We start from the raw sequence: 23,612 nt of genomic DNA on the forward strand, positions 1-23,612 counted from the left end.
CATTTACAGACAGGGAACTCATACAGGATCTATCCCTGGAGGACTAGAACTCAGGAAATAAGATAGATTGACTAAAAGAATCTTTTCCTATTTTATAGCATAGATGATGAAATGTATACTAAAAGAATTTAGGTGTTAGTATCTGCTATTCATTAGAATATCAGTTTAGGTCATTTCTGTTTGTCTGGAGTGCCTTAAAACAATAGACATCACTAGCCTAAAAGCAGGCTGTCACATAATATATGCATTTTCTTGGGAGGTGACATATTTTAGATTCTTTAAATTGGAGTTATAGGGCTAATGATAAAAACAAAAATCTGTTCTGTTTGTATTTTCTAATTGTAACTGAACTTGTAACCCTGGACATGTAATGAAAAAAATCAATTGCATATTCTGTAGTACCTGGATAATCATTAGTCTTTGATCTATGAGACCTGCAGAAATAAAGCGCCTGCTTGCCTGCTTGCTAATCACCCTGAGCACCATGGCCTGACTCCTCCCTTTGCCAACTCCTTATCACCTCTGGAGGCTAACAGCCCTGTTAGCTTGGACCCTCACCGGGGAAGGTCCCTGGCACTGAATATCCCATAAGCATCACATTTTACCACTCAAACTATTCCTTCGAAGTCAAACTATTCTACTGGTCCAGACACTCGAACCAGCCTCTGATTTTGCCCCATGCTGGCAATTTTTAAACATTCCTTTCCTTTTCTTTCATCTAAATAGCCATCTTCATCTCCCATGCTCTAAACAGCTCATTGTGCTTTAATAGCCATCTCTTCTTAGGCTAGGATTCCTTCCTCCAGCCCCGTATGGAGCGTCCCAGATGCTAGGCTAATAGTTCAGGGTAAAGGACACTGGACGGATGGAGTACAAGCGAAATCTTATACATTTTCCTCAAACAAACCATGTTGCTTGGAAGGCTTTGTTTATTTCTTCCTACTTTCAGGAAGTCAGTGAAGACTCCAAGAGGCTGTTTTTAGCCTTGCTTGGAACACAGGGGCCAGGCATGGGTCACAAGGGCACTGCATTGATCTACTTAAACCAGTGTGATACAATCATCTGAATGTCCTAAGGGACTATATAATGATGTAAGCAAACAGAACTGCAGACACCCAGTCAGACACAAAACACCAAACACATACCTGCCTCTACTGTGCTGGGGACTGGGAATGCGGTGTGAGGGTGGGGAGGGGAGGTGGGGAGGAGGATGCGTCTCACCTTAAGTAGCTTAGGCATAAACAAGTATGTTTAGTGAAGTAACTAAGTTTGCAATAAAGCACCAACAGAGAAGGACTCTACAGCCTGCTAAGGCTTTTGAAAGGCGATTGCATGTGAGCTCACATAAATGTGGGGTATCCAAGAGGCAAAGAACCCTGCAGGCTGAGGAGAAAAGCCGAGAGAAAAAACTATGACGTCCTCTGTAGATGTGGGGGTTTGGGCAGCAATGGCCACACACCTAACAAGTGCAATACTGTCTATCGCACATCAAACATTCTGGGTCATGAATGAGAGAATGGATAAAAGATCACACGCTTTAGCATCTGTGTTTAGCTGCTCACTAAAGCCAGGGTGGATCCTTTCCCTACTGTAGGTTACTTATGGCTATTTAAAAATAAATCATTGTGGGGAGCAGGTGTGGCGGTATTGCCAAGATGGCGCCCAGGACTGCAGCCAAGTCTTATGACTTGCACCTGACTTCCTCATACACCTGAAAATAAGCCACGTCCATCGTGAGAGCTGCGCAGACGCACCATGACAAAAGATCAGGCCATTTGACAAAGGCCAATGAACTGAGATTACGAGGGGGTGATGGGGCTTGGTTGAGGAGTTATATAAGGGATTGTGATTGGGGGCTAGAGAGAGATTCCTGCTTGCATGTTGAAAGGTTCCTGAATAAACTGCTTTGAGAAGAACGCTATGTCGTCGCTCTTTTCTGCTTGTCGGAGACAGAAGCTACAAATCATGTTATAGAAGATGCTTAGGGGTTGAACATAGGAATAAAAGGAAAGGTGGTGGTTGTCAGTTGAGTGGGGTGTCAGAGGACAGTTGCCTAAGGGTGAGATTTAGAGCTGGGTTTCACACTATGCCCCTACTTCATGCAGCTGGACTGAATGCTTGAGAATGTCGAAGACAGGAGATCTTAGAAGATGCGCATTTTATCACAACCAAACATTGAAAGTAGTTGGGTCTGGTGGGGCAGGCCTATTATCCCAGCAACTCAGCAGGCTGAGGCAGGAGGATTGCAACCTCTGCCTGGGCAACTTAGCGAGGTCCTGTCTTAAAATAAGAAGGGAAGGGCTGGAGATAGTGCTCAGTGCTGAAGCAGCTTCGCAACATGCAGAAGCGCTGAGTTCAACCCCCTAGTGTTGTAAAAATAACAAAATAAATCATTAAGATGTCAAATTACTTAGATTAGGAAGGGTAGTGGTCCTGTTTGTTTCCGTGTACCAGTCAGATTATTTTACTTTCTGTCTGTTTCCCCCACCCACCAGTGCGCATGTGTGTGCTAGAGGTGGTTTTTGTTTATTTTAATTCTGGGCACCTACTTTCAAACCTATTGGCTCTGGTCCCTCTCCAAATCATCTCTAGGAAGCGACCAGTCATGCTGAGGTGCACTTTTCTGCCTCTTCTTCCTGGGTGGTCCAAAGAAAGGCAGCTCTTTCCTAGCAGCGCACAGGGCACAGGGGTGACTCTAGATCCAGAGGCTGAATCTGGGTCTGAGGACACTGGTGGAGGCCTAATAGATACCAGGAGCCTGAGAGCTGGGAGGGGTGGAGTGGACAGAAGCTAGGGAAAGGCTTTCTGGGAGGGTGGTGCTGCCGAGCCTGGGCGCTGTTGCCTAGAGACAGAAAGGACGCTGTGGCCTGAACACAAGAGGAACATCCGTTGCCTGGAAACGGTAGAAGGCGACCTTTTTCCTGGCAAGGGCAGGGCAGATAGCTTGACTTCTCACAGCAAAAACATGGCCATGGCAGGACGTGTGGGGCAGATGAAGAATCAGGATGAAGTTCACCAGAATCAGATCTTGCGGGAACTATTTCTCAAAGAGCTACGGGCACAGAAGCTGTATACGCAGTATCACGTGAATCCCCTGCGCAAGGGTGAGCTGGCCCAAGAGGGTTGGGAGGAGTGGGAGAGAGAGCAAGTGTCCTCTGCCTCTAGTTATCTCTTTAGAGTTCAGACAGCTGGGCTTTGAGGGAATTGTTCCCCTTGTCACCCAGGCACAATAGATACATTAAAATGCATCCAGGATTAAACATTTTAGATGTAGAATAAAGATAGGTGATTAATGGGGTAGTTTTATTTTTCAAACAATTGCCCAAGGTTTTTAATGTCTGGTTTTTGTTAGTAGTTTGGTCTCTTCCTAATATACCCAAAGGGGTTTGTCTTTGTATGGTTTGTTATTATTGCTTTGACTTTTTGCTACAGACCTCCTTAAGACTTAGAAATGGTGGGCTACCAGGTGCAGAGCTTGACCGTCCCCCTCACCCTGACCCCAGCAAAGCCACCCCTCCCCCTGGCCTCCCATGGTCTCCCTCCTCTGGGACTTCACAGAGCTCTGTGAAAATGCTTCTGGGCCTGAAACAGACTTATGTGTCCCACCACCTCCCAGCTGCCTTCTCTGGAGCAGCTGGGCGAATCTCTCCCATCCTCTGCTGCAATGCTGGTCTGGTTTAACCATCCCGTGCCACTCGCTAAGCAGTTATTCGGATACCACTCCACCTCATTGCATATGCTGGTCACCGCCATCCCACACTTCTCCCAATTAACATCTGCACAGCCCAGTAAAAGGTCAGAATGACACACAGACCTTCTATCCATTTAGGCCATTCACCTTCTTTCTTTTTTCTTTTCTTTTCCTTTCTTTTTTTTTTTTTTTTTTTTTTTTTGGTTTTTCGAGACAGGGTTTCTCTGTGTAGCCTTGGCTGTCCTGGAACTCACTTTGTAGACCAGGCTGGCCTCGAACTCAGAAATCCGCCTGCCTCTGCCTCCCGAGTGCTGGGATTAAAGGCGTGCGCCACCACGCCCGGCTTTTCTTTTCTTTTCTATTAGATATTTTCTTTATTTACATTTCAGATGCTATCCCCTTTCCTAGTTTCCCCTCCATAAATCCCCTATTCTTTCCCCTTTCCCCCTGCTACCCACCCACCCACTCCTGCTTCCTGGCCCTGGCAGTCCCTTATACTGGGGCATAGAACCTTCACAGGACCAAGGGCCTCTCATCCCATTAATGACAGACTAGGTCATCCTCTGCTATATATGCAGCTAGAACCATGAGTCCCTCCATGTGTTTTCTTTGATCAGAATACCCAAGATACAATTTGCAAAACACATGAAACTCAAGAAGAAGAAAGACCAAAGTGTGGATACTTCCGTCCTTCTTCGAAGGGGGGAACAAAATACCCATGGAAGGAGTTACAGAGACAAACTTCGGAGCAGAGACTGAAGGCATGACCATACAGAGACTGCCCCACCTGGGGATCCATCCCATAAACAACCACCAAACCCAGACACTATTGCAGATGCCAAGAAGAGCTTGCTGACAGGAACCTGATATAGCTGTTGCATGAGAGGTTCTGCCAGTCCCTGACAAATACAGAAATGAATGCTCACAGTCATCTATTGGATGATGGAGCACAGGGTCCCCAAGGAAGGAGCTAGAGAAAGTACCTAAGGAGCTGAAGGGGTTTGCAGTCCCCATAGGAGGAACAACAATATGAACTAACCAGTAACCACCAGAGCTCCCTGGCCATTCATTTTCTAATAGAGTGTCTGAAGTCCCATGAGGGTTTGAGGTAGTCTGAGGGACTCTAAGCTACTCTCCTCCAAGCAGCAACCTTCCCCCAACCCCTCTCCCACGCCCCACTCCTATTTTTGCTACATATGTTAAAAGACCAGAGAGGACTAATCCCTTTGTAAACATTTTAGTTGCCTCCTGCAGTTTCTGAGCAGAATTTCAACCCACCAGCCTGTAAGGTTCTATTGGTTCTGGCTCTGGTTCCTATCCAGCTCCACCCATTCTGAACCCCTACATGGAGTCCCATCCATCCCATGCTACCCAAGATCCTTCAGTAAAGCCCCAGTTCCCACTCTGCTCTGTAGCAGACCGCCCCCCCCCCACAGAGTCCTTCCTCCTTTCATTTCTGTAGAAATAGATTTTCTAAACGTGTCAGACCATCTCCTATATGTACGTGTTCCTTGTCCGCAGTGTCTGCCCCTCCTTAGCCATAGTGCACAGCAGCCTGGCTGTCTGCAGAAAGTGCGAAGACTTCACTTTGCCTGTCTGTAACCTAGTTTTCACCAGGATACCTGACCACTAAAGTCAGGAGGACTGTTCTCCAGTTCTGTTTAAACATTGTCTATTCTAAGATTTAAGATGATGGCTTTCTCAGACACTGCTGTCTCCTGGCCCAGACTCCCTTGGTCCACTGGAATAAAATGGGAATTCACTGCAGTGTGTTGGTGCTTGCTGTCCTCCATAAGGATTTTGCTAATATACTGGAAATGGCAAAGAGAGTGACAGAAATGCATATCTTAGGTGTTGGGGTGTGTGGCTGGGAGGAAAATGGCCAATGAGGTCCAAGACAAACTGGATCCCAACCCCTTGCTCATTCCCATTGCTCTTCACCAGCTCCCTCCTCTGCTCCAGCATTCCCTGTCGACGCTTCTGACTTCTGGCTGTCACTCATCTTTTTCCCACGTGTTCTCAGACAATGGACCCCAACTCCTTCATTCAGGACTCACAAGCATCTCCTTGGGATACTCACCCATGCCCTCCATCACCTCTAAGCACGGAGTTTGCTCTCAGGCTCTCCCTCACATGTTATCCCATGTTGATGTGCTGTCAGTCAACACACATAGAAGGTTCCTAGAGCATGCCTGTCTGCAGTGTTCCCATCAGTACCAGGGAGTGGAGGATATGGGCTCAGTTCTTCCTATCAATGGACTTCTGTGTGTCCATCCCTTCTGGTTTTTGGGAACTGGCCTTCAGGTATATTTGCTTCTCTGCCAACCAGCACAGTCCAGGGAATGGTTTTCCATGCTGGAAACTAGAAGCCAGTATCCACCTGGGACACTTGGAGAGTGTCCCTGTGCTATGAATTGACTATTAGCTGTGCTTCATTTTGGTCATCTCAGGTCCAATAGACACTCCTGGCTATGGTACTAGTGACGTGCTTGTTGTAAGGTCTTGCTACTTAGTGTCCAGTACATTTACTGGCATATGTCAAACTCCTCAGTGAATGCTAAGCAGGGGGACCTGGTTGCAGGTGAGTTTAGGACAGATGTCACCTGCTAATGTCAACTGTGCTGCTTGTTTTTTTTTCCTAGTTCACACAATTACCAGGAAGCCCATGTCTTGGCATGATAACTTGGAGGAGCCAGAAGATGGTAGGTGCTGGGCTTGAGAACACCAAGGTTCAGAGCACAGAGGGGCAGGCAGGCTGGTGACACCTCTCAGGGTTCTGCCACCTTGGGGGCAAGTATAAGGTCCTCTGAAACTAGATTTAAGCAAGGTCACAGGAGACTGACTTATTCAGCCACAGTGCCATGTTATTAAGTATGAAGCCAACAATAATGTTTCCAATGCCCTAACCATTCACCCATCCACCCATCCACCCATCCACCCATCCACCCATCCATCCATCCATCCATCCATCCATCCATCCATCCATCCACCCATCCACCCACCCACCCATCCATCCATCCATCCACCCATCCATCCATCCATCCATCCATCCACCCATTCACCCACCCATCCATCCATCCATCCATCCACCCATCCATCCATCCATCCATCCATCCATCCATCCATCCACCCACCCATCCACCCACCCACCCATCCACCCATCCACCCATCCACCCATGCATCCATGCACCCATCCACCCACCCACCCATCCATCCATCCACCCACCCACCCATCCACCCATCCATCCATCCATCCATCCATCCATCCATCCATCCATCCATCCACCCACCCATCCACCCACCCACCCACCCACCCATCCACCCACCCATCCATCCACCCATCCACCCACCCATCCATCCATCCACCCACCTACCCACCCACCCATCCACCCACCCATCCATCCACCCATCCACCCATCCATCCATCCATCCATCCATCCATCCATCCATCCATCCACCCATCCACCCACCCATTCAACACCCTGAAGTCATATTAACTGGTTTCAAATTTCAATCCCACCACCCACTAAGCAATTGTCTTTGAGCAGTGCTCCAGTTTTACTCTGTTGCTGTGTAAAACACTCTGACCAAAAGCAATTTGAGGAGGAAAGGGCTTATTTCATCATATATTTCCAGGTTTGTTCCCCCGAGACAAGCCAGGGAAGGGACTCAAACAGAAGCTAGAAGCAGAAGTCATGGAAAAGGCTGCTTGCTAAGTTCAGTTTCTGGCTCACCTGTTTATAAGCATATGTTCAGCTAGCTTTCTTATACAGCCCAGGACCACCTGTGTATGGTTGGTGCCACCCACAGTGGACTGAACCCACATACATCAATTATCAATTAAGATAGCCCCCATGGACATGCCCACAGTTCTATCTGATCTAGGCAATTCTTCAATCTAGGCTTTCCTCTCAGATGCCTCTAGGCTGTGTCAAATTGACACTTAACCTATGACAACTAGTTAGCCCTAGTTTTTTTTGTAAACCTTTCTGAAACAATTTTTAGGGTTATTATGAAGTCTAGGCAAAATAATGCAAGTACTTGGGATGGGGTGTGGTATGTGGTGGTCAGTGAATGTTGGCCATTTTTCCCATAATTACCATGTAAGAGAACATGGAATGGAGCTAGGAGGAGACTCTCATTATGAAGGAAAAGGTAGTAGGTTTGTACACTCCTGGAGAAGCCTTAGGGAATGGGATAAGTGTGTTACAGACTGGGGTTTCTGTCAGGCAGTGGCATTTTGGAAAGAGTTCTCAGAGACTCCAGGTAGATACAGAGCCTCCCAGGGGAAGCCTGTATAAGGACAGTTCTGTTGCAGGATTTTCCCTGTCCAATTGCATTTAGGAGGTCTGTGATTGGACAGGGAAAAGGGAGGTGGAGTTAAGAGTTGCAGGGACAGAGAGTGTCTCAGAGGTAAGAAGGAAGTGGCTTTAACCAGCCACAGGTAGTTATGATATCATAAGGTTAGAACAATTGGGATAAAGCTTTTATTATGTTCCATTGGTTCTGAAATTATTATATTAGATTCTTGTAAATTGAGAATTTATTGATACATAAATCTGACTGGTTGATCATAAGGCTTAAGAGTTTTGATTTACTTGGTGACTGGAATGTGGGACCACCAATGGCAGAGGGAATTAGCAGCTACAGGGACAAGTGAGCCAGACACTGCAGGGGCTAGCTGGAGAGAGTTGCTGGTTGCTGGCGGCAGGAGTGTGGGAAGCCTGCTGGCTCTGCAGGGGAGTTGGCGGACTGAGAGGAGGAATGTGGAGAGTTGGCAGTGTGTGTGTGTGTGTTTATTATTTCCTGCAACACATTCCATGCTTTGTGAAAAGCACAGAAAGCAGAGGCACCAGCAGGGTCTGCAAACTGCACAGCGTGGCTCCTGTCCTTGCTGCCCACAGTGGGCTTTCCATCTGTCTTGCCCAGGGCACTTGGCTAGTTTTCCACTAGCAGGTCTGATTTCCTTCCTGTTGAGCAGGCCTTAAAACCAACAGTACGGTTGACTGTTGGTTATCATCACAGGTATCCATGCCACTCCTGCATCCTTAGGCTTATCATGCCATGCGGGTGGTTGGAGTTTCTGATTCCTTTTTAACTGTGCCTCATTTTTAACTTTCCCAGCCAAGTTCCTGAACCTCATTCACCATGCTGCACAGGGTCCAAAAAAGAAATATTCAGAGACACAGACCGAAGCCCAAGAAATTGGATGGGACCCAAATCCCTTGGTGAGCATGGCTCTTTCACATAATGGTACCTGGGAGCATGACAGCAATGACAGCGGTGGCCAAGAGAACAGGTTGGGGAGGCAATTCCACCTGGATTTGAATTCTGGGTTACATTCCCTAGCATGTGTGACCTTGGGCAAGTCACTAAGTTGCTTTGTGACTCTGTTCCAAAGAAATGAAATCCTGTAGAATCCATCTCATAGGGTTTTTGAGCACGAGGAAGAAGGCAATATTTGTAAGGTACCTAGGACCGTGCCTGGCACATAGACACATTTCAGTAAACCCAGGGTAGGCTACTGTAATGTGGATGGGGACAATCAGAAGGGACCCAGAGCACCGCTGAGTCCCAAGTCATGTGGTGACCCTGGTTTCTTGGCTTGATACCCATTGTCTTCACTCACTAAGAGCCTTTCAAGCATCTCTTACTCCCAAGAGGACTCTGTTTTATGTGTCTTCCTCCTATACAAGGGGCAAGGTTCTCACCCACTAAACAGCTCTAGTTCCAGCAGGTGGCGCTGATGCAGAGCCTCCTCCTGGGGATTCCTTTAACTTTTTGAATTAATTAATTTATTTATTTATATTAGATATTTTCTTTATTTACATTTAAAATTTTATCCCCTTTCCTCATTTCCCCTCTGAAACCCCCCATCCCATCCTGCCGCCCCCCCCCCCACTAACCCACCCAGTCCCGCTTCCCTGTCCTGGCATTCCCCTACTCTGCGGCTCTTCACAAGACCAATAAAGGACTCTACAGGGAGAGAGAGAATCTAGGAGAGAGAATCCTTCAGGAAACGGGAGAAAGATGTCCACAGGGCCTTAGAACTTACACAATGAAGGCTGAATTTAAAATGGAGAGAAGGGGATGACTAGAGTTCTGGAGAGGCAAAGACCACTCAGAGCAAAAAGGCAAGGGGTGGGAGAGGAGACTTATTGAATGAGGGAAGGGTATGAAAGAAGATATTACTAATGACGTTACTGAAAATGGACCAAAGAATCAGCTTTTGAGGGGCTGTTTAAAACATGCAGGGAAGGCTGTATTTAGATGGGCAAATGTTGCTGTGGTTCTAGTCCAAGATTGGGGTTTGCAGTGGACAGAAGTGAAGACAGTGGACAGGTGAGAGCCTGAGACTAAGGGCGAGACTCAGGGTCAACAGATGGAGATTGCCAACAGATGGGTAGTGGGGATGAGAGGAACTCAGGCTGATCTAACTTGAGAGGATCCATGCTGAAGGCAGAAAAGGTGAGCATACTTCACACGTGGGAAAGTGGAGACAGTGGGCCCTGGTGGAACATGCCACGGAGGGTAGTGGTTCTTGTTAGCAGAATTTAGCAAGACTTTTGCCAGGACTGGACCAGACAGGGATGGATATGGGAGTTCAAAGAGGCAGACCTAATTAGAAAGAGCTCAGGCCAGCATAAGTAGTTTGATTGTTGAGAGAATTGTCTCCACACCAGAAGAAAGGTTCAAAGGAAAGAAAATTGTTGCAAAGGTAGAAATTAGGTTAATTAGATAACATATCAGTACAGGGAATTGTTAAAAAGCACAAATTATTTAACCTAGCATTCCTCACTTCCCCCTTTTTTGAATTTTATAGATAAGTTTATTGTATATTCTTTGATATTTATAAGAGGGAGTTGGGGGGGGGAGATAGTCAGCCTATTTGCACAGTGCAAGTAGCCCTGTGGTGGGGAGCGGAGCTTTAAAGAAAGAGTGAAAAGGCCCAAAGTCTCAGAGAAAGCAGGCAGAGGCTCTGGCCAGCATCTGAAAGATAGAGGTGAAGAAAACGGGAAATTCATGCCTCTCTGAGTCAGAAGGCAGATCTCAGGGAGGCTCCTGGCCAGTCTAAAGCATCCTATCCTCTTTTTTTTTTTTTTTTTTTTTTTTTAAAGACTAAAGATATAGATCCTTTGGATTCAAAGTATCCAGTTGAAATGTGTCTCTGACCTCCTGGTAGGCTGGGCCAGCCAGACATGCCTTGCTCATATCTTCTAGGTCTTGCAGATAAAACACATCTGCAAGGCATCTGCAAATGGTCCTTTCTGTTTGTCACCATGGCCTTGAGACAATGCCATCAGGTGGCGCTGTTGATGTATAAAGGAAGTACACATCCCAAGATGGACTTCATCACCATGACAACACATGAGAAAACTTCATGGAGTAAGGTCATATTTTGGCCCAGGGTCTCAGAAGTTCAATCCATGGTGGCTTGTTTTCATTGATACTGGACATGGGGTGAGGGAGAACACCATGGCAGAATAAGGCTGGATTTAGACCCATCTCCACAGTGTGCAAACCTTGACCTGCTCCCTCCCTGACAGACTTTTCTGATCCTCATGGCAGCCAGGAAGTACAAGCAGTATTACAGGAAGGGACCACATGAGCTCTAGGCCCCAAGGACACACCCCAGTGACTGACTTCCTCAGGCAGGTCTCAGTTTACCACCTCTCAGTGGTTTACTCAAGGTTTGTATCCACCAGTGGATTACTGCAGTCAGAGCCCCAAGCTCTCTCCCAGCGGCTCACCTCTGACAAATGCTTGGATGGGTGTCTTAGTTAGGGTTTTACTGCTGTGGGCATATACCATGACCAAGGCAACTCTTAGAAGGACAGCATTTAATTGGGACTGGCTTAGAGGTTCAGAGATTCAGTCCACTATCATCAAGGTTGGAGTATGGCACTGACCAGGCAGGCATGGTGCAGGAGGAGCTGAGAGTCCTACATCTACATCTGAAGGCTACTAAGAGAAGACTGACTTGACTGACTCTCACGTGCTTAGAAGGGTCTCATTTCCCACACCCACATGACACACTTCCTCCAACAAGGCCACACCTCCTAATAATGCCACTCATTCGGCCAAGCATTTCAGGGGGGTGACACTTCCCATCCAACTGCAACCCCCTCCAAACCTATTAGATCCATTCCTGTGGTATCACAAAGGGCATTAAGCTGCTGTTCAGAGTGACACAGTTTGGGGCAGAAGAAGCTTGATTGACTACCAAATGCCCTCTCGGGATCTCTTCCTGCTCAGGCAGCGACCTTGACTTCAGAATGGGGCCATTTGGGAACTCATGATTTGGTGAGCATCTCTCAGCCTCATGCCTTCAGATAAATGCTGAAAGTGTGCTCTTTAGCTGCACTGTGTAGCTCCGAGAAGATTTACATGTCAGAGGACTGACTTTAGCTCCAGACTCCTTCAACAAGCTCGAATTTTGGTTAAGCAGCCCCTGCTAGGTGCTGTCCGAGTAGCTTGGCTTCACTAATCTATACGAGGCCTCTCCCCCATGAACTGCTGTTCAGTGATGGTGAAACCTTAGGCATGGCCTCCTTCAGGCAGCAGTGAGGGGATTACCTCAGCCTTGATAGGTTACTACTCTTCAGTTTTCCAGTCTTTGATGTAAGTGTTCAAATCTCCAGGCCACAATGTAGGATTTAGCAAGGAAAAGGCCCCAGGAAGATGGGGCTTGATTCAGACCTAGCTTTCTACCATTTAAACCCTGGTCTGCTCCATCTCTGACAAACTTCTTTCTGACCCTGCCTCCTCTCCTTTAGATCAACCCAGACCGTCAGGACCATAGGCTGAACCACTTCAGAGTCTACCATGACATCACTCTGTACAAGGCTAAATTGTGGAGCTTGGGGGAAGATGATCACCAGAAGTGACATTCTCTTGGTGGAGTGAACCTGCACACTGAATTCCCCCGTGTATGTGTTTCCTAGAGAAATAAATGCTACTTCAGTCAAAAACTACAGAAGACTATTTCACAGATTGTAACGTTATGATGTAGGGTCAGGCAGTGTCTGAGTAAAAATGATTCAGGAGGCCTTGCAACATCACCTAGGCAGAGGGAAAAGGAGGCCCCACAGAGAAGAGAGGTAAAGATACAACCTGATTGGTTATGACCTGTGTCCATCTTATTTGTAATGGTTTGAACAGCTGACCACTGGTGATGGGCTGAAGCTCAGATACTTGTTGTGAGAGAAGGTCTCAAACAAAACCAAACAAATTGAACAAACACAATATTGGGTGGTGGTGGCAAACACCTTTAATCCCAGAACTCAGGAGGCAGAGGTAGATAAATCTCTGTGAGTTCAAGGCCAGCCTGGTCTACAGAGTGAATTCTACAGAGTGAATGCGTTCTAGGGTAGCCAGGACTACACAGAGAAACTCTGTTTCAAAAAACGAGAGAGAGAGAGAGAGAGAGAGAGAGAGAGAGAGAGAGAGAGAGAGAGAGAGAGAGAGAGAGAGAGAGAGAGAGGAGAGAGAGAGGAGAGAGGAAGAGGAGAGAGGGAGAGAGCAAGAGAGCAAGAGAGAGAGGCAGACAGACAAACAGAGACAGAGAGAGACAGGGAGACAGTCAGAGACAGATGGGCAAAGAGAGATAGAGGGACAGAGAGACAAAGATAGAGAGACACAGAGAGACAGGTGAGAGAGAGAGAGACAGAGAGAGAGAGAGACACAGACACACAGAGAGATAGAGAGACAGAGACAAGAGTATGTTGCATACCAAGTTAGGTTGAAGTTCATTACTGTGTTCCAATCTTATTTCTGTTGTCATGATAAATACTTGGGAAAACTCTGCGTAGTGGAGGGCAGGTTTACTTGGACTACAGTTCCGTCAGTTCAGGGACTCAAGCAGCGAGTCAGCCCCATCTGATCCTCAGTCAAGAGCAAAGGGAAACCTGCTAGAAGTGGTACAGCTCTGCTCCACAGGGAAGGTTTCCTCAATGCAAGCGGAACAGCTCTGCTGGGAGAGGTATCCTGGCATTCAGGATCCAAGGCCTACCAAAAAGTTACACTGCAAACAAACCTCACACAATAGATTTATTGGGAAGGAAAAACAGGAAAGGGTCCATCAAGACTCAGCAGCTGACTCAGCAGAAGGCAGGGTGTATATAGGGTCTCTTGGGGATGCTGGTGGAACTTTCCAGGACAGCCTGGGCTTGGAGGGATTTTGTGGCCTGATCTTGAAGCTCAAGGTCTTTTAAGGTCCTGGTATCAGGGTTAAGTCAGAGTTTTCCTTAGCGATTTACCTTGCACTTCTGCTCCTACTTGCTGCTCAGTTTGGACATGAAATGGTGCTGCTCCCCAAATCTAGGGGGTCACCCCACATCAACAATCAACACAATTCCCACAGACATGTCAACAGACCAACCTGACCCAAATAATCCATCATTAAGCTTCCCAGGAGATTCTAGATTGTGTCACGTTGACAGTTAGACTAGCCAGCACACTATAGTGAACTGTCAACAACGGACAAATGAAAGTTTGCAAAGCAAATGAATCAATTAACTGAAAAGCTTGCCCACACAGTGACAGAGAATCGCTCTCATCTGTACATCTAGCAGACAATCGGTATCTAGAATATACCAGTAATTCAGAAAATTAAGCAGATATTAAGTAATCCAATCGACAGTAGAAATGGACGGTTCTTAAAAATGGAACAAAATGGCCAGTAATGCATGAAAAATGTTAAGTGTCACTAGCCACCAGAGAAGAGAAAATTTGAACTACACAGGGATTCCATCTTACCCCAGTCGGAATGGTCACATTCAAGAAACAGAAGCAAATGCTGGCGAGGGTCTACACCAGTCTTGGCCACTGTGAAAGTGAAGACGGCAATGACTAAAGACACTGAGAATAGAGCAAGTGCCCAGAGGATGCCAAGTCAGCATCACAAAGATGACTCAGCACTTTTCACACTCGATAAACCATGGAAGCAACCTCAGTGTCCGTGATCAGAGCACTGGACAGGAAGAATGCGGTTTGCATACATGAGAGTCTTTTGCAGTCACAAAGACAAATGAATGTACGCAGTTTCCAAGGAAATGAATAAAACTGAAAATAGTCATATTAGTGAATTAAACCAAACACACAAAGACAAATATTGTATGTCTTTGTCATAGGAAGTTCCCAGATTTTAAAGAGAGACATAAACTTATGTATGTAGAAGTGAATTTGCTCAGGGAAACTCGAGGGACTCACTGGTGGGAGAGAGGTGAGAAAGGGCAGGGTAGGGAGTTTGGAGGAGGATTTGCTCAAAGCACAGCAGATACTCGAATGAAAATGTCCCTGTGTAACACAGTACCATGTGTGATGAGTGCACACAGTGAAGCGTCCTTCTTATTAATTACTATTCTTTTGATATTGAGTCCTATTGTGTCTCTATGGCTGGCCTGGATGGAACCTGTTATATACATCAGGCAGGCCGTGAACTCATAGAGATCTATCTGTGAGTTCATCTTCTAAAGACAGAGTGTAAGAGGAAGTGATACCGATGAAGTAACAGGAACCAAAAATTAACGAAAGAGGCTCCACCTGAAGACCTCTGCTGTACAATAAGAAAGGGAGGGAAGGAAGAAAAGGGGTTGTCAAGATAGGTCACCTTCTGTGTATCACTGCACAGAAGAAACCTTTATCCATGTGTGCTTCCTGCTTTGGTTTAGGACTGGGACTGCAGGGCATCCCAGAACATGTGGTATCTCTCTATAAGGCTTGGCCTTTAACATTCAGCAGTTAGAGGCAGGCAAATCAGGAGTTCAAGTTCAAAACAACAAAATAAAACAAGAAACAGACAATAACAAAAAGAAAGAAAAGAAGAAGAAAAGGAGGAGGAGGAGGAAGAGGAAGAGAAAGAAGAAAAGAAGAAGAGGAAGAGAGAGAATGAGAATGAGAAGGAGGAGGAGGAGGAGGAGGAGAAGGAGAAGAAGAAGAAGAAGAAGAAGAAGAAGAAGAAGAAGAAGAAGAAGAAGAAGAAGAAGAAGAAGAAAGCAGCAGCAGCAGCAGCAGCAATGTGCTTTGCCTTAATAAGCCGTCTTTGTTTCCATAGTGACAGTTAACCAGTTAAAATCAAACCTGGCTAAGGATGTGCTAGTCATCAGTAGAAGGGGAAATAAGAGCCCAAAGCAAACAAATGCGGTGCAAAAGCAAGAAGTGAATGAAAGACTGTTAAGATTATAAGTTTATTTATTTTATGACAAGTTAAAAAGTTCCTATTCCATCCAGGTTAAGGGTACACTGAACTACTGAATGTATCTTAAAGATAATGTAGTAACTAAATACCGTGGTTATCTCAGCAAGTATACCTGTGTCGTAGGAAGCACTGTATTTACATCACAAGTGGGTTGAGCTGCATCAGTTTTGGAGGCCTTTCCAAAATCATTGCAGGGCCTGCCGAGCCGGATCACATCATGCCTTCCTGTTCATCCTGCGTAGAGCCTGCTTAGGATGCTCTGTGAGATGTGCAGGACTTCATTAATGATGTGTGAGAAAAGAGAGTGTGCGGGAGAAGGGCTTCAGATGAGGACAGAATTAACACAGTTAACCAAAGGATTAATTGTTATATTATTATAAAGCATTATCTTAGAGTTGCTTTTGTGTTTGTCCTGTCTTTGGAAAACGATGCATTTATAAATATTTAGAATGTATTAATATGTTAATAATTGCTTGTAAAATGATATTTTGAAAATGTACCAAATTTTTTTATGATCTGAAATTGCTGTAGGCTTATAAGTAATCATGAAATGAAGGGATGTGTGCCCTGCCATCTACAGCTTAATTTTTAAACACTACTTTCACCCTTCACCTGAAATGTTGTACCTCAGGACACTGTTCTTTATACGAAAGGTGTCAGGTTTTTCAGGGTCTGAATACCTCTATGGAAGTAAAATGGATGCTGTAACATAGCTGAACCAACTGCTAAGGCTCATTGCTTCAAGTGAAGTGGAAGAGTTTAAAAAGGAACCCCCAAGTACAAACTAAGTTTAAAAAAGAGTCTCCAGACATTAAATACAAACACTAACATGCAGTTCTGTTTTCAAATTCCAAATACTCTTTTGAATATGTGAGTGAACCACAAGTTGTTTGCTGTGGAAACAGCAATAACTTTTATTTTTATTTTTCTAAGACTGAAATACAAAGTTAACAAAGAAGGCATCTCACTTAGCAGTAAAACAGTATAAAATCATTGAGCATCAACAGGCACCAGGAAGCTATACACAGGAAACAGAACGAGGTACTCCATGCTCAGGAGACTTCCTGAGCAGAAAGACCTGGTGACGCCCGCCCAGGGCAGCTGCACCCTGTGTGAACTGTGTATGGGAATTGGAAATCAATCTGATAAAAGGGTCATCATTATCCACCAAGTGAAGGGAAAGCATGTAACTCAAAAAAAGGTCGAAGGTTAGCCACATGTCTATCACAAACTAGGGAACAAATGGTGCTTTTTAAAATACTAGCTTATTATTAATTTAAAAAGAATAGAGTGTGTAAAAATACAGAGAATCTTCACAAAGGTCACACACACACACACACACACACACACACACACACACTCATAAAAAACACGTACCATTGGTACCCAGCAACAGAACAGGATAGAATTGGATTGAATCCATGGGCAGATTTTCATTAGAAATGGGCTCAAAGGAGTTCTGTGCCCTTTTGAGTTTTGCATCTTTTGGTGACAGGTACAAGGGAAGAGGTCAGTAGAACTGGCTGGAGAGTGCCCTTCAGCTCGAAGTTGTGCTTCAGTCACTCCAATGCAAAACAAGGTGGCAGTTAGTCCTCCGGCTTGCTCCATTCTTTGATGGTGGTATAAACATTCTTGTGTGGGAAGGCATGAGAACGTTTCACCGAGAATTCGTGATTTTGTTTTTCTTCAGTCTTTTGAGATTTCAGTTTGAAATGAGAAGGTGGCTCCACAATCAGCTGCCAGCATGAAGTTTAACCAAAACCTCAAAGGAACACAGTAAATAACCGAGACACAGGGACAGGTGCACACACACCCCTTAGGTGCCAACCAAGGCATCCTTACTAGTTAGGGCAGCGCAGCGGGTCACGCACTTCCTCAGGCTACCCTTGACTTCACTATTCCGAAGACTGTAGATGAGGGGGTTCAGCATGGGGGTGACGATAGTATAGAATGCTGACACTACCTTATCATGGTTCGCTGACCTGGAGGATGTGGGCCTCATGTAGCTAAAAGTAGCCGCTCCGTAAAAGAGGCCCACTACCGCCAAGTGTGAGGAGCAGGTGGCAAAGGCTTTCTTGCGGGCTTCTGTGGACCGCATTCGGAGGACAGCGGCCAGTATGAGACCATAGGACATCAGAATGAGGGAGAAGGGGATCAGAAGCATCAACACACAGCAAATGTACATGAAAAACTCAAAGGCTGATGTGTCTCCGCAAGCCAAGCGCAATAACACAGGGGCCTCACAGAAGAAGTGATCTATTTCATTCCGGCTGCAAAACTGGAAGCTCAGGGTGGCAGCAGCCTGCATGGCTCCATCAGCTGCTCCCAGGAGCCAAGACGCCACGGTTAGTCGCAAACATAACTGCCAGCTCATGAGAACCGGATAGCGCAATGGGTGGCATATAGCCACATAGCGGTCATAGGACATGGCTGCTAAGAGGAAGCACTCTCCACCTCCCAGCGTGAGGAAGAAGAAGATCTGGAAGCCACAGCCAGCAGCAGAGATGGACTTCTTACCCATTAAATAGCCAGCTGCCATTTGAGGCACTACCATGGAGACCAGCATCATGTCCATGAGGGAGAGTTGGCTCAGGAGAAAGTACATGGGTGTGTGGAGCCGGCGGTCCTGGTGAATAAGGAGAAGCAGGAGGGCGTTGCCTACCACAGAGTTGAAGGCCACAGTCAGAACCAGCACAAAGAGGAATAAGTGGGCCCTGGTGTGGTTAAAGAGTCCCAGGAGGATGAAGCCCGCTGTGGTGTTCCCCCTGTCCATGGTTTACAGTAGGAGCAACACTGTGAAACAAAGGACAGAGGAGTTTCCTCACCTGTGATGCTGTGTGAAGTACGCATGCCCAGAAGGTTGCTTGTGAGATAGGATGAACCCACTTCAAATCCTTCATCCATGCTTGCAAAATATTTCGTGGTCACAAAACTAACATTGATTTTTTTTTCTCATTTCCAAGGCTTACCTGTCAAACATCTTGCCAGAACAGTGAGTGAATTGGCAGAACAAATCAAAGTTCCCTGTAAGTAGCAAGTGACTCATGACTTTCCATTACCTAATATCTTCATAAATGATTGAGGACAATTTGACATTTTTATTTTCTCATACATTATATTTTGCATAATCAAATCTTAGGTGCTTAATTAAATTAAGTAGATATTTGTTAATACAACTTAGGGATTTTTTAATGTAGGCAACACATTTATACTATATCATTTTGTTTGTTGGTTTATTTATTGAGACAAGGTCTCCTGTATCCCAGGCAGGCCTTGAATTTCCTACATAGTAGAAAATGACCTAGGAACTTCTGATCTTACGGGCTCTTCCTCCTGAGTGCTGAGGTCACAGGCATGTGTTACATGTTTGGTTTATGTAATGCTAGAGAGTGGAACACAGGGCTTTGTGCATGGCGTGCTTAAATCTACCTAAACCACATAGTCCTGTCAAAGTTTCTTAAAAACACCAAGGTCACGTAATTCCCTCTAACACTGAATAACATATGTCTTGCCAGACAAAAGATATTTGCTCTTAGATCTAGAAACAGAAAAGACAGAGTCTGTGGACAGAGCTAAAGTCACCCTGGATGGGAGCGCCCTTTGTTCTGTTTACAGAAGCTGACACTTCAAGAAACAGTACCTCTCTTAGGTGTTTCTACAGTGTGAAGCTGGAATGCTAAATGCACACTTTAATGAACTGTTTGTTCCAAAGTATGTTTCCATATCAGATAGCCCCTCCCTCTTCACAATCGTGCAATCTCACCACTTAGTGGATAACTCGAGATTTTTCCTAACTGCAGAGAAAAAAAAGAATGATTCCTGCTTCCGAGACTTTAAATCTTTACTTTCATTTTGTCTTTGACTTGCTGGTGCCCTGGCTGTTTGACTTTATTGAATCGAAATGTCCACAGCTGCAAAGATGTGGATACTAATTCATTCTCAAGAATGTTGTCTAGTTCAAAGGTCTGGAGGCAGTCTGTGGCCTCCGAGGTACTCCCTGTGTCTCTCCTTAGGTCAAATCACTCCTAAGGCTGAAACAATGTCATCATGACTCTCTCAGCCCCAGGCCGAGTCCCTGAGCATTTTAGTTATTTGTTTGAAAGTTAAATATTTGGAAAATGATTTTACTTTTTGAAAGTTACTTTGAAAGCATCTTCTCTCGGCTCAGTGCACGGTTGCCCACTTTTGACGCTTTATCATGCACCTTTTACTCCAGAAGGATATGGAACCACGGCCACGGCGCTCAGTACATCACATGCTGGAGACTTAGATTCCCCCCTCTTCCACTCATCTTTTCTTTCACTGTTCCAACCTTTCATTATTGAAGATAGGAGAAACATTAAGGTTGGGTTGTTGCTATGTGTTCACTGGAGAGGACATAGCAGCTTTTTGAACTACTTTCTACATTCATATAACTATTTTGTATACATAGTCACTATGGTGTCAGCAGATACCTTCTCCACTAGAATCTGTCTTCTAAACTCTCCTAATGCCTCCAAATGAGAAGTCAGCCTCACTCAGCAAAACTTCCCATCCCTCCCCATAGCCACCATTCTCTGTCTTCAGTCATATGTGACACTGGGAAGTGTGGACTTTGGAATCATCAGGACTAGTGTCTGTGACTTGACCTGTCATCTGTTGGTGGCCAGGGCAGCAGGCATTTCCCTACCTTTGTTGAAAGGTATGCACCAATTTAATGAGATGCTTGGCAACAGATGTTGGAGTTTGTGTTTTGACAAAGAAATAAGATACCACACACAACAGCAGTGATGAATATTTGTCTAGAACATGAAAGAGAGGTGCATGTGTTCTCAGAGAGTTGGTTCTACCACTGCTCCACTTCTCGGCTAAAAAACTCAACACATTTTTTTTTCTGTTTTGTTCTGTTTATACAATGCTGGGGACTGAATACAGGACCCCATACATACTTGGCATGCCCTCTACTACGGATTTATATACCCACTCTTAAGATATATATATTGTGCAATTTCTACTTACATTTAATTTTAAAATCTGCTCAGCTTTTTAGTGCAGAGAGGTGATTGTGTGTACATTTTAAACGTAAGATAAATGATTAAAAGTGAGCAGTCATTATGAATCTAATTGTATGGTCAACTTGTTATTATTAAAATCATTACCTATATCTTTATATACAAATGAGGCAGGTTACTACTAGTTTAAGTTTATAAACCTCCATGGAGTAGACTATTGGGATAAGTTCCTAAAAAACAATCTGATCATGGTTGGAATTGGTCCTGAATCGTTAGCTCGTTAGGGTAACTTCATTACTGAGATGCCCAGCCTGACTAGTAAGGGAATGGGGAAATGTTTCACCTGAGAACCAAGGGCTTTCTTCTACTCTCTGTGTTTTGTGAGATCTCTCCGTCCTGCCTGCCCACGTTCTCTCTTAGAATGCCGTGAGCACTGTGACGTCCTTACTTACAATTACACTCCCCGCTTTTGCATTTAGAGTCATGGACAGAGATAGATGCCTGCCTTTTCTTCTGACAAAGGCCTCTTGAGAAACCACAGACAAGTCAGGATACATAATTTCCTTTCCACGTTTTCCCAAATTAATTGTTAATATGTAAAATTTAAAGTCCAAATTTCTGGATACTGAAATGAAAATCTATCTGTGTGAGAAAAATTAGGTAGCAACAGAAAATTTTATATTGATAAATTTATGGGTCCTTTCCAAAAGAATTTACCAAATGCTAGCACCCACTTGTACACATTTTAATTTATCAGGTACCAAGAAGTGTAAAAGGGGGAGTCTTCCTTTGTAAAATGGTGGCATTAGAGTCTATGTAACCAAGGCTCCTTGTTCCTCTGGACTCTTCCCCCCCCCCCCCGAATTCTGGGATTTGGAATTGTATTTTCTAGAGTTAAATTTCACAAACAAATAATCAGAGATGAAGAGGTTGGCACGACCTACCTACAAGAGTCAAAACTGCCGCCCAGCAGGCCAGATTGTACCTCAGGGATGCATCTGGATATCCCCACCTAGAGAGAAGGTCTGCTTTATCCTGTTCCTCCACCCACCTTATATCAGTGCCTGGGCTGAAGTGTCACGAGGATGGGCCCACTGCCAACCTGGGCTGCAGACACTCTCCTATCGATACCCAAGATCTTCCAGGGTCACAGTTCGGTTGCCAGAAGTGTTTACTGTGCTGAGAAATTTTTAAAATTCCCAGGAGACTTGAGAACTTTCTACACATCTCTTAATACTGTGAATCGTGGGAATGACAGAGAATCACTCAAGAGAAAAAAAAAAAAGCAAATAAATGTCCTTGGAATGGGATTTCGATGCCAAGTGAATGAAGCATGAAGTCACGAGATTCTGGTGTCACGTGATTCTGGTATTTCCTGCACAAACCTCAGCAGATAGGAAGGTTAAGGTGTCTGCCGTTGAGACCAGCATAGTTGTCAAACAGCAATGGAAATAAAACAAAGCCCGTGGCGGGAGTTAGCTGCAGAGTTTGTTTTGTTTTGTTTTGTTTTGTTTTGTTTTGTTTTGTTTTGTTTTGTTTTGTTTTGTTTGTGGGGGCTCTTGTTGCTGTTCTTGGGCTCGATTTGAGACAGTTAAGGTTGGATGGGCGTACGCATGTGTTTGTGTGCATCTGCAAGAAACTGTTTTACTTTGGTTTCGTGTTTGCATGTTTGTGTCTTCAGAGTATAATGATGATAATGATGGTGGTGGTGATGATGACGATGATGATGGTAGCAGTGACAGCATCTCCAGGCTGTATTCACATTGATGTCACTTTGCAGGTTCAATGTGTCATGAATGTATTTCATGATATTTGGCCATTTGCTTTGAATGTTTCTGATACTGGGAGTCCTGGACACTTGGATCTGTGCCTTGCAAAACTTCTTAACTACCTACTGCCACATAGAGACCCTCAGTTCTACAACTGGAAACAGATAATTGGAAACAAAACAAAACAAAAATTTTAATAATGGATCACGTGTAAGGGAAATGAACCTGAATAAAGAAAATGGACCTGATTTAAAAATTTGGCAAACTGCAATTCACATTTAATTTTATTTAAAGGAAAGTGCAGATTTTAACATCATTATTTACTTACTTATTTATATTAAACTGAGTGTTACATAGCTCAAGGTGTCCTCAAACTAGCTGAGCAGCACAGGTTGAACTTGAACCCCTGATCCTTCTACCTCCACCTCCTAATTGTTGGGACTGTAGGTACTTACATACAGTGGATTTATTTCCTTAAAACCCACTAAGACCACCCATCCTAAAGATGGACTATATCTTTCAAAAAGTACAGCTAAGAGGCCAGGGCACCCATCTTGAGCACAGGAGGGATACCTACTTTACTGCTGTGTTCCTCACTCAGAGGGATTTCCTGGGATCCCTGGAGAATACACAGACAGGGGCAGACATCTGGGAAGTTGACTGGAAGACCTCTTAGGATCATTGCCTAAAGCAGACTTATGCAGAACTGAGCAAAGGGTGAAAAGGAAGAGTGACGCCCGAGGCTAAAGCCTACAAGCTCCTGAGAGTTGTGGCATAGGCTCTGAGAGTCATGCCGTGGTCACACTCTTCTGCTTTAGGGTCACTGTGTGGACACTGGCTGTGGTTTGCTCCCAGGAATGGACCATGACCTTGATCTTAGCAGATTTTCCCAGCAAGGAAAAAAATACCTTGAGAGGGACTCAAGTAAGCACTGCCAGGTTCCAACATGCTGGGCAGCTCTG

At 45.0% G+C, this 23,612-nt stretch overlaps 2 protein-coding genes across 3 annotated transcripts; one reads left to right on the forward strand and one right to left on the reverse strand.

The window, feature by feature from the left end:
• Positions 1–2,873: 2,873 nt before the first annotated feature.
• On the forward strand, positions 2,874–12,660 carry Cfap144 (cilia and flagella associated protein 144). 2 transcript variants are annotated; one of them, XM_021177446.2, is made up of 4 exons: positions 2,874–3,104; positions 6,334–6,393; positions 8,816–8,919; positions 12,469–12,660. In XM_021177446.2, exons 1-4 carry the CDS (start codon positions 2,966–2,968, stop codon positions 12,577–12,579), a joined length of 414 nt encoding a protein of 137 aa, XP_021033105.1. In that variant the 5' UTR covers positions 2,874–2,965; the 3' UTR covers positions 12,580–12,660. The 2 variants fall into 2 exon arrangements, with proteins under 2 accessions (XP_021033105.1, XP_021033106.1); XM_021177447.2 differs by lacking the exon at positions 6,334–6,393 and having other exon boundaries at positions 2,893–3,104.
• Positions 12,661–17,706: 5,046 nt separating this feature from the next.
• On the reverse strand, positions 17,707–18,663 carry LOC110304495 (olfactory receptor 2T8-like). The gene has a single exon (XM_021175918.2). It carries the CDS (start codon positions 18,661–18,663, stop codon positions 17,707–17,709), a length of 957 nt encoding a protein of 318 aa, XP_021031577.1.
• Between the last annotated feature and the right edge of the window lie 4,949 nt (positions 18,664–23,612).

Source organism: Mus caroli, unplaced genomic scaffold (genome assembly GCF_978045245.1).
Source record: "Mus caroli unplaced genomic scaffold, Mus_caroli_1 scaffold_13, whole genome shotgun sequence".
Lineage (NCBI taxonomy): Eukaryota > Metazoa > Chordata > Mammalia > Rodentia > Muridae > Mus > Mus caroli.

Bases quoted from the DNA above. Each gene is read 5' to 3' on its own strand.
- LOC110304495 (XM_021175918.2), bottom strand. From the start codon at position 18,663: ATGGACAGGGGGAACACCACAGCGGGCTTCATCCTCCTGGGACTCTTT.
- Cfap144 (XM_021177446.2), top strand. From the start codon at position 2,966: ATGGCCATGGCAGGACGTGTGGGGCAGATGAAGAATCAGGATGAAGTT. The intron at 6,394-8,815 runs GTAGGTGCTGGG...TAACTTTCCCAG, and splicing joins CTTGGAGGAGCCAGAAGATG to CCAAGTTCCTGAACCTCATT. The intron at 8,920-12,468 runs GTGAGCATGGCT...CCTCTCCTTTAG, and splicing joins GATGGGACCCAAATCCCTTG to ATCAACCCAGACCGTCAGGA.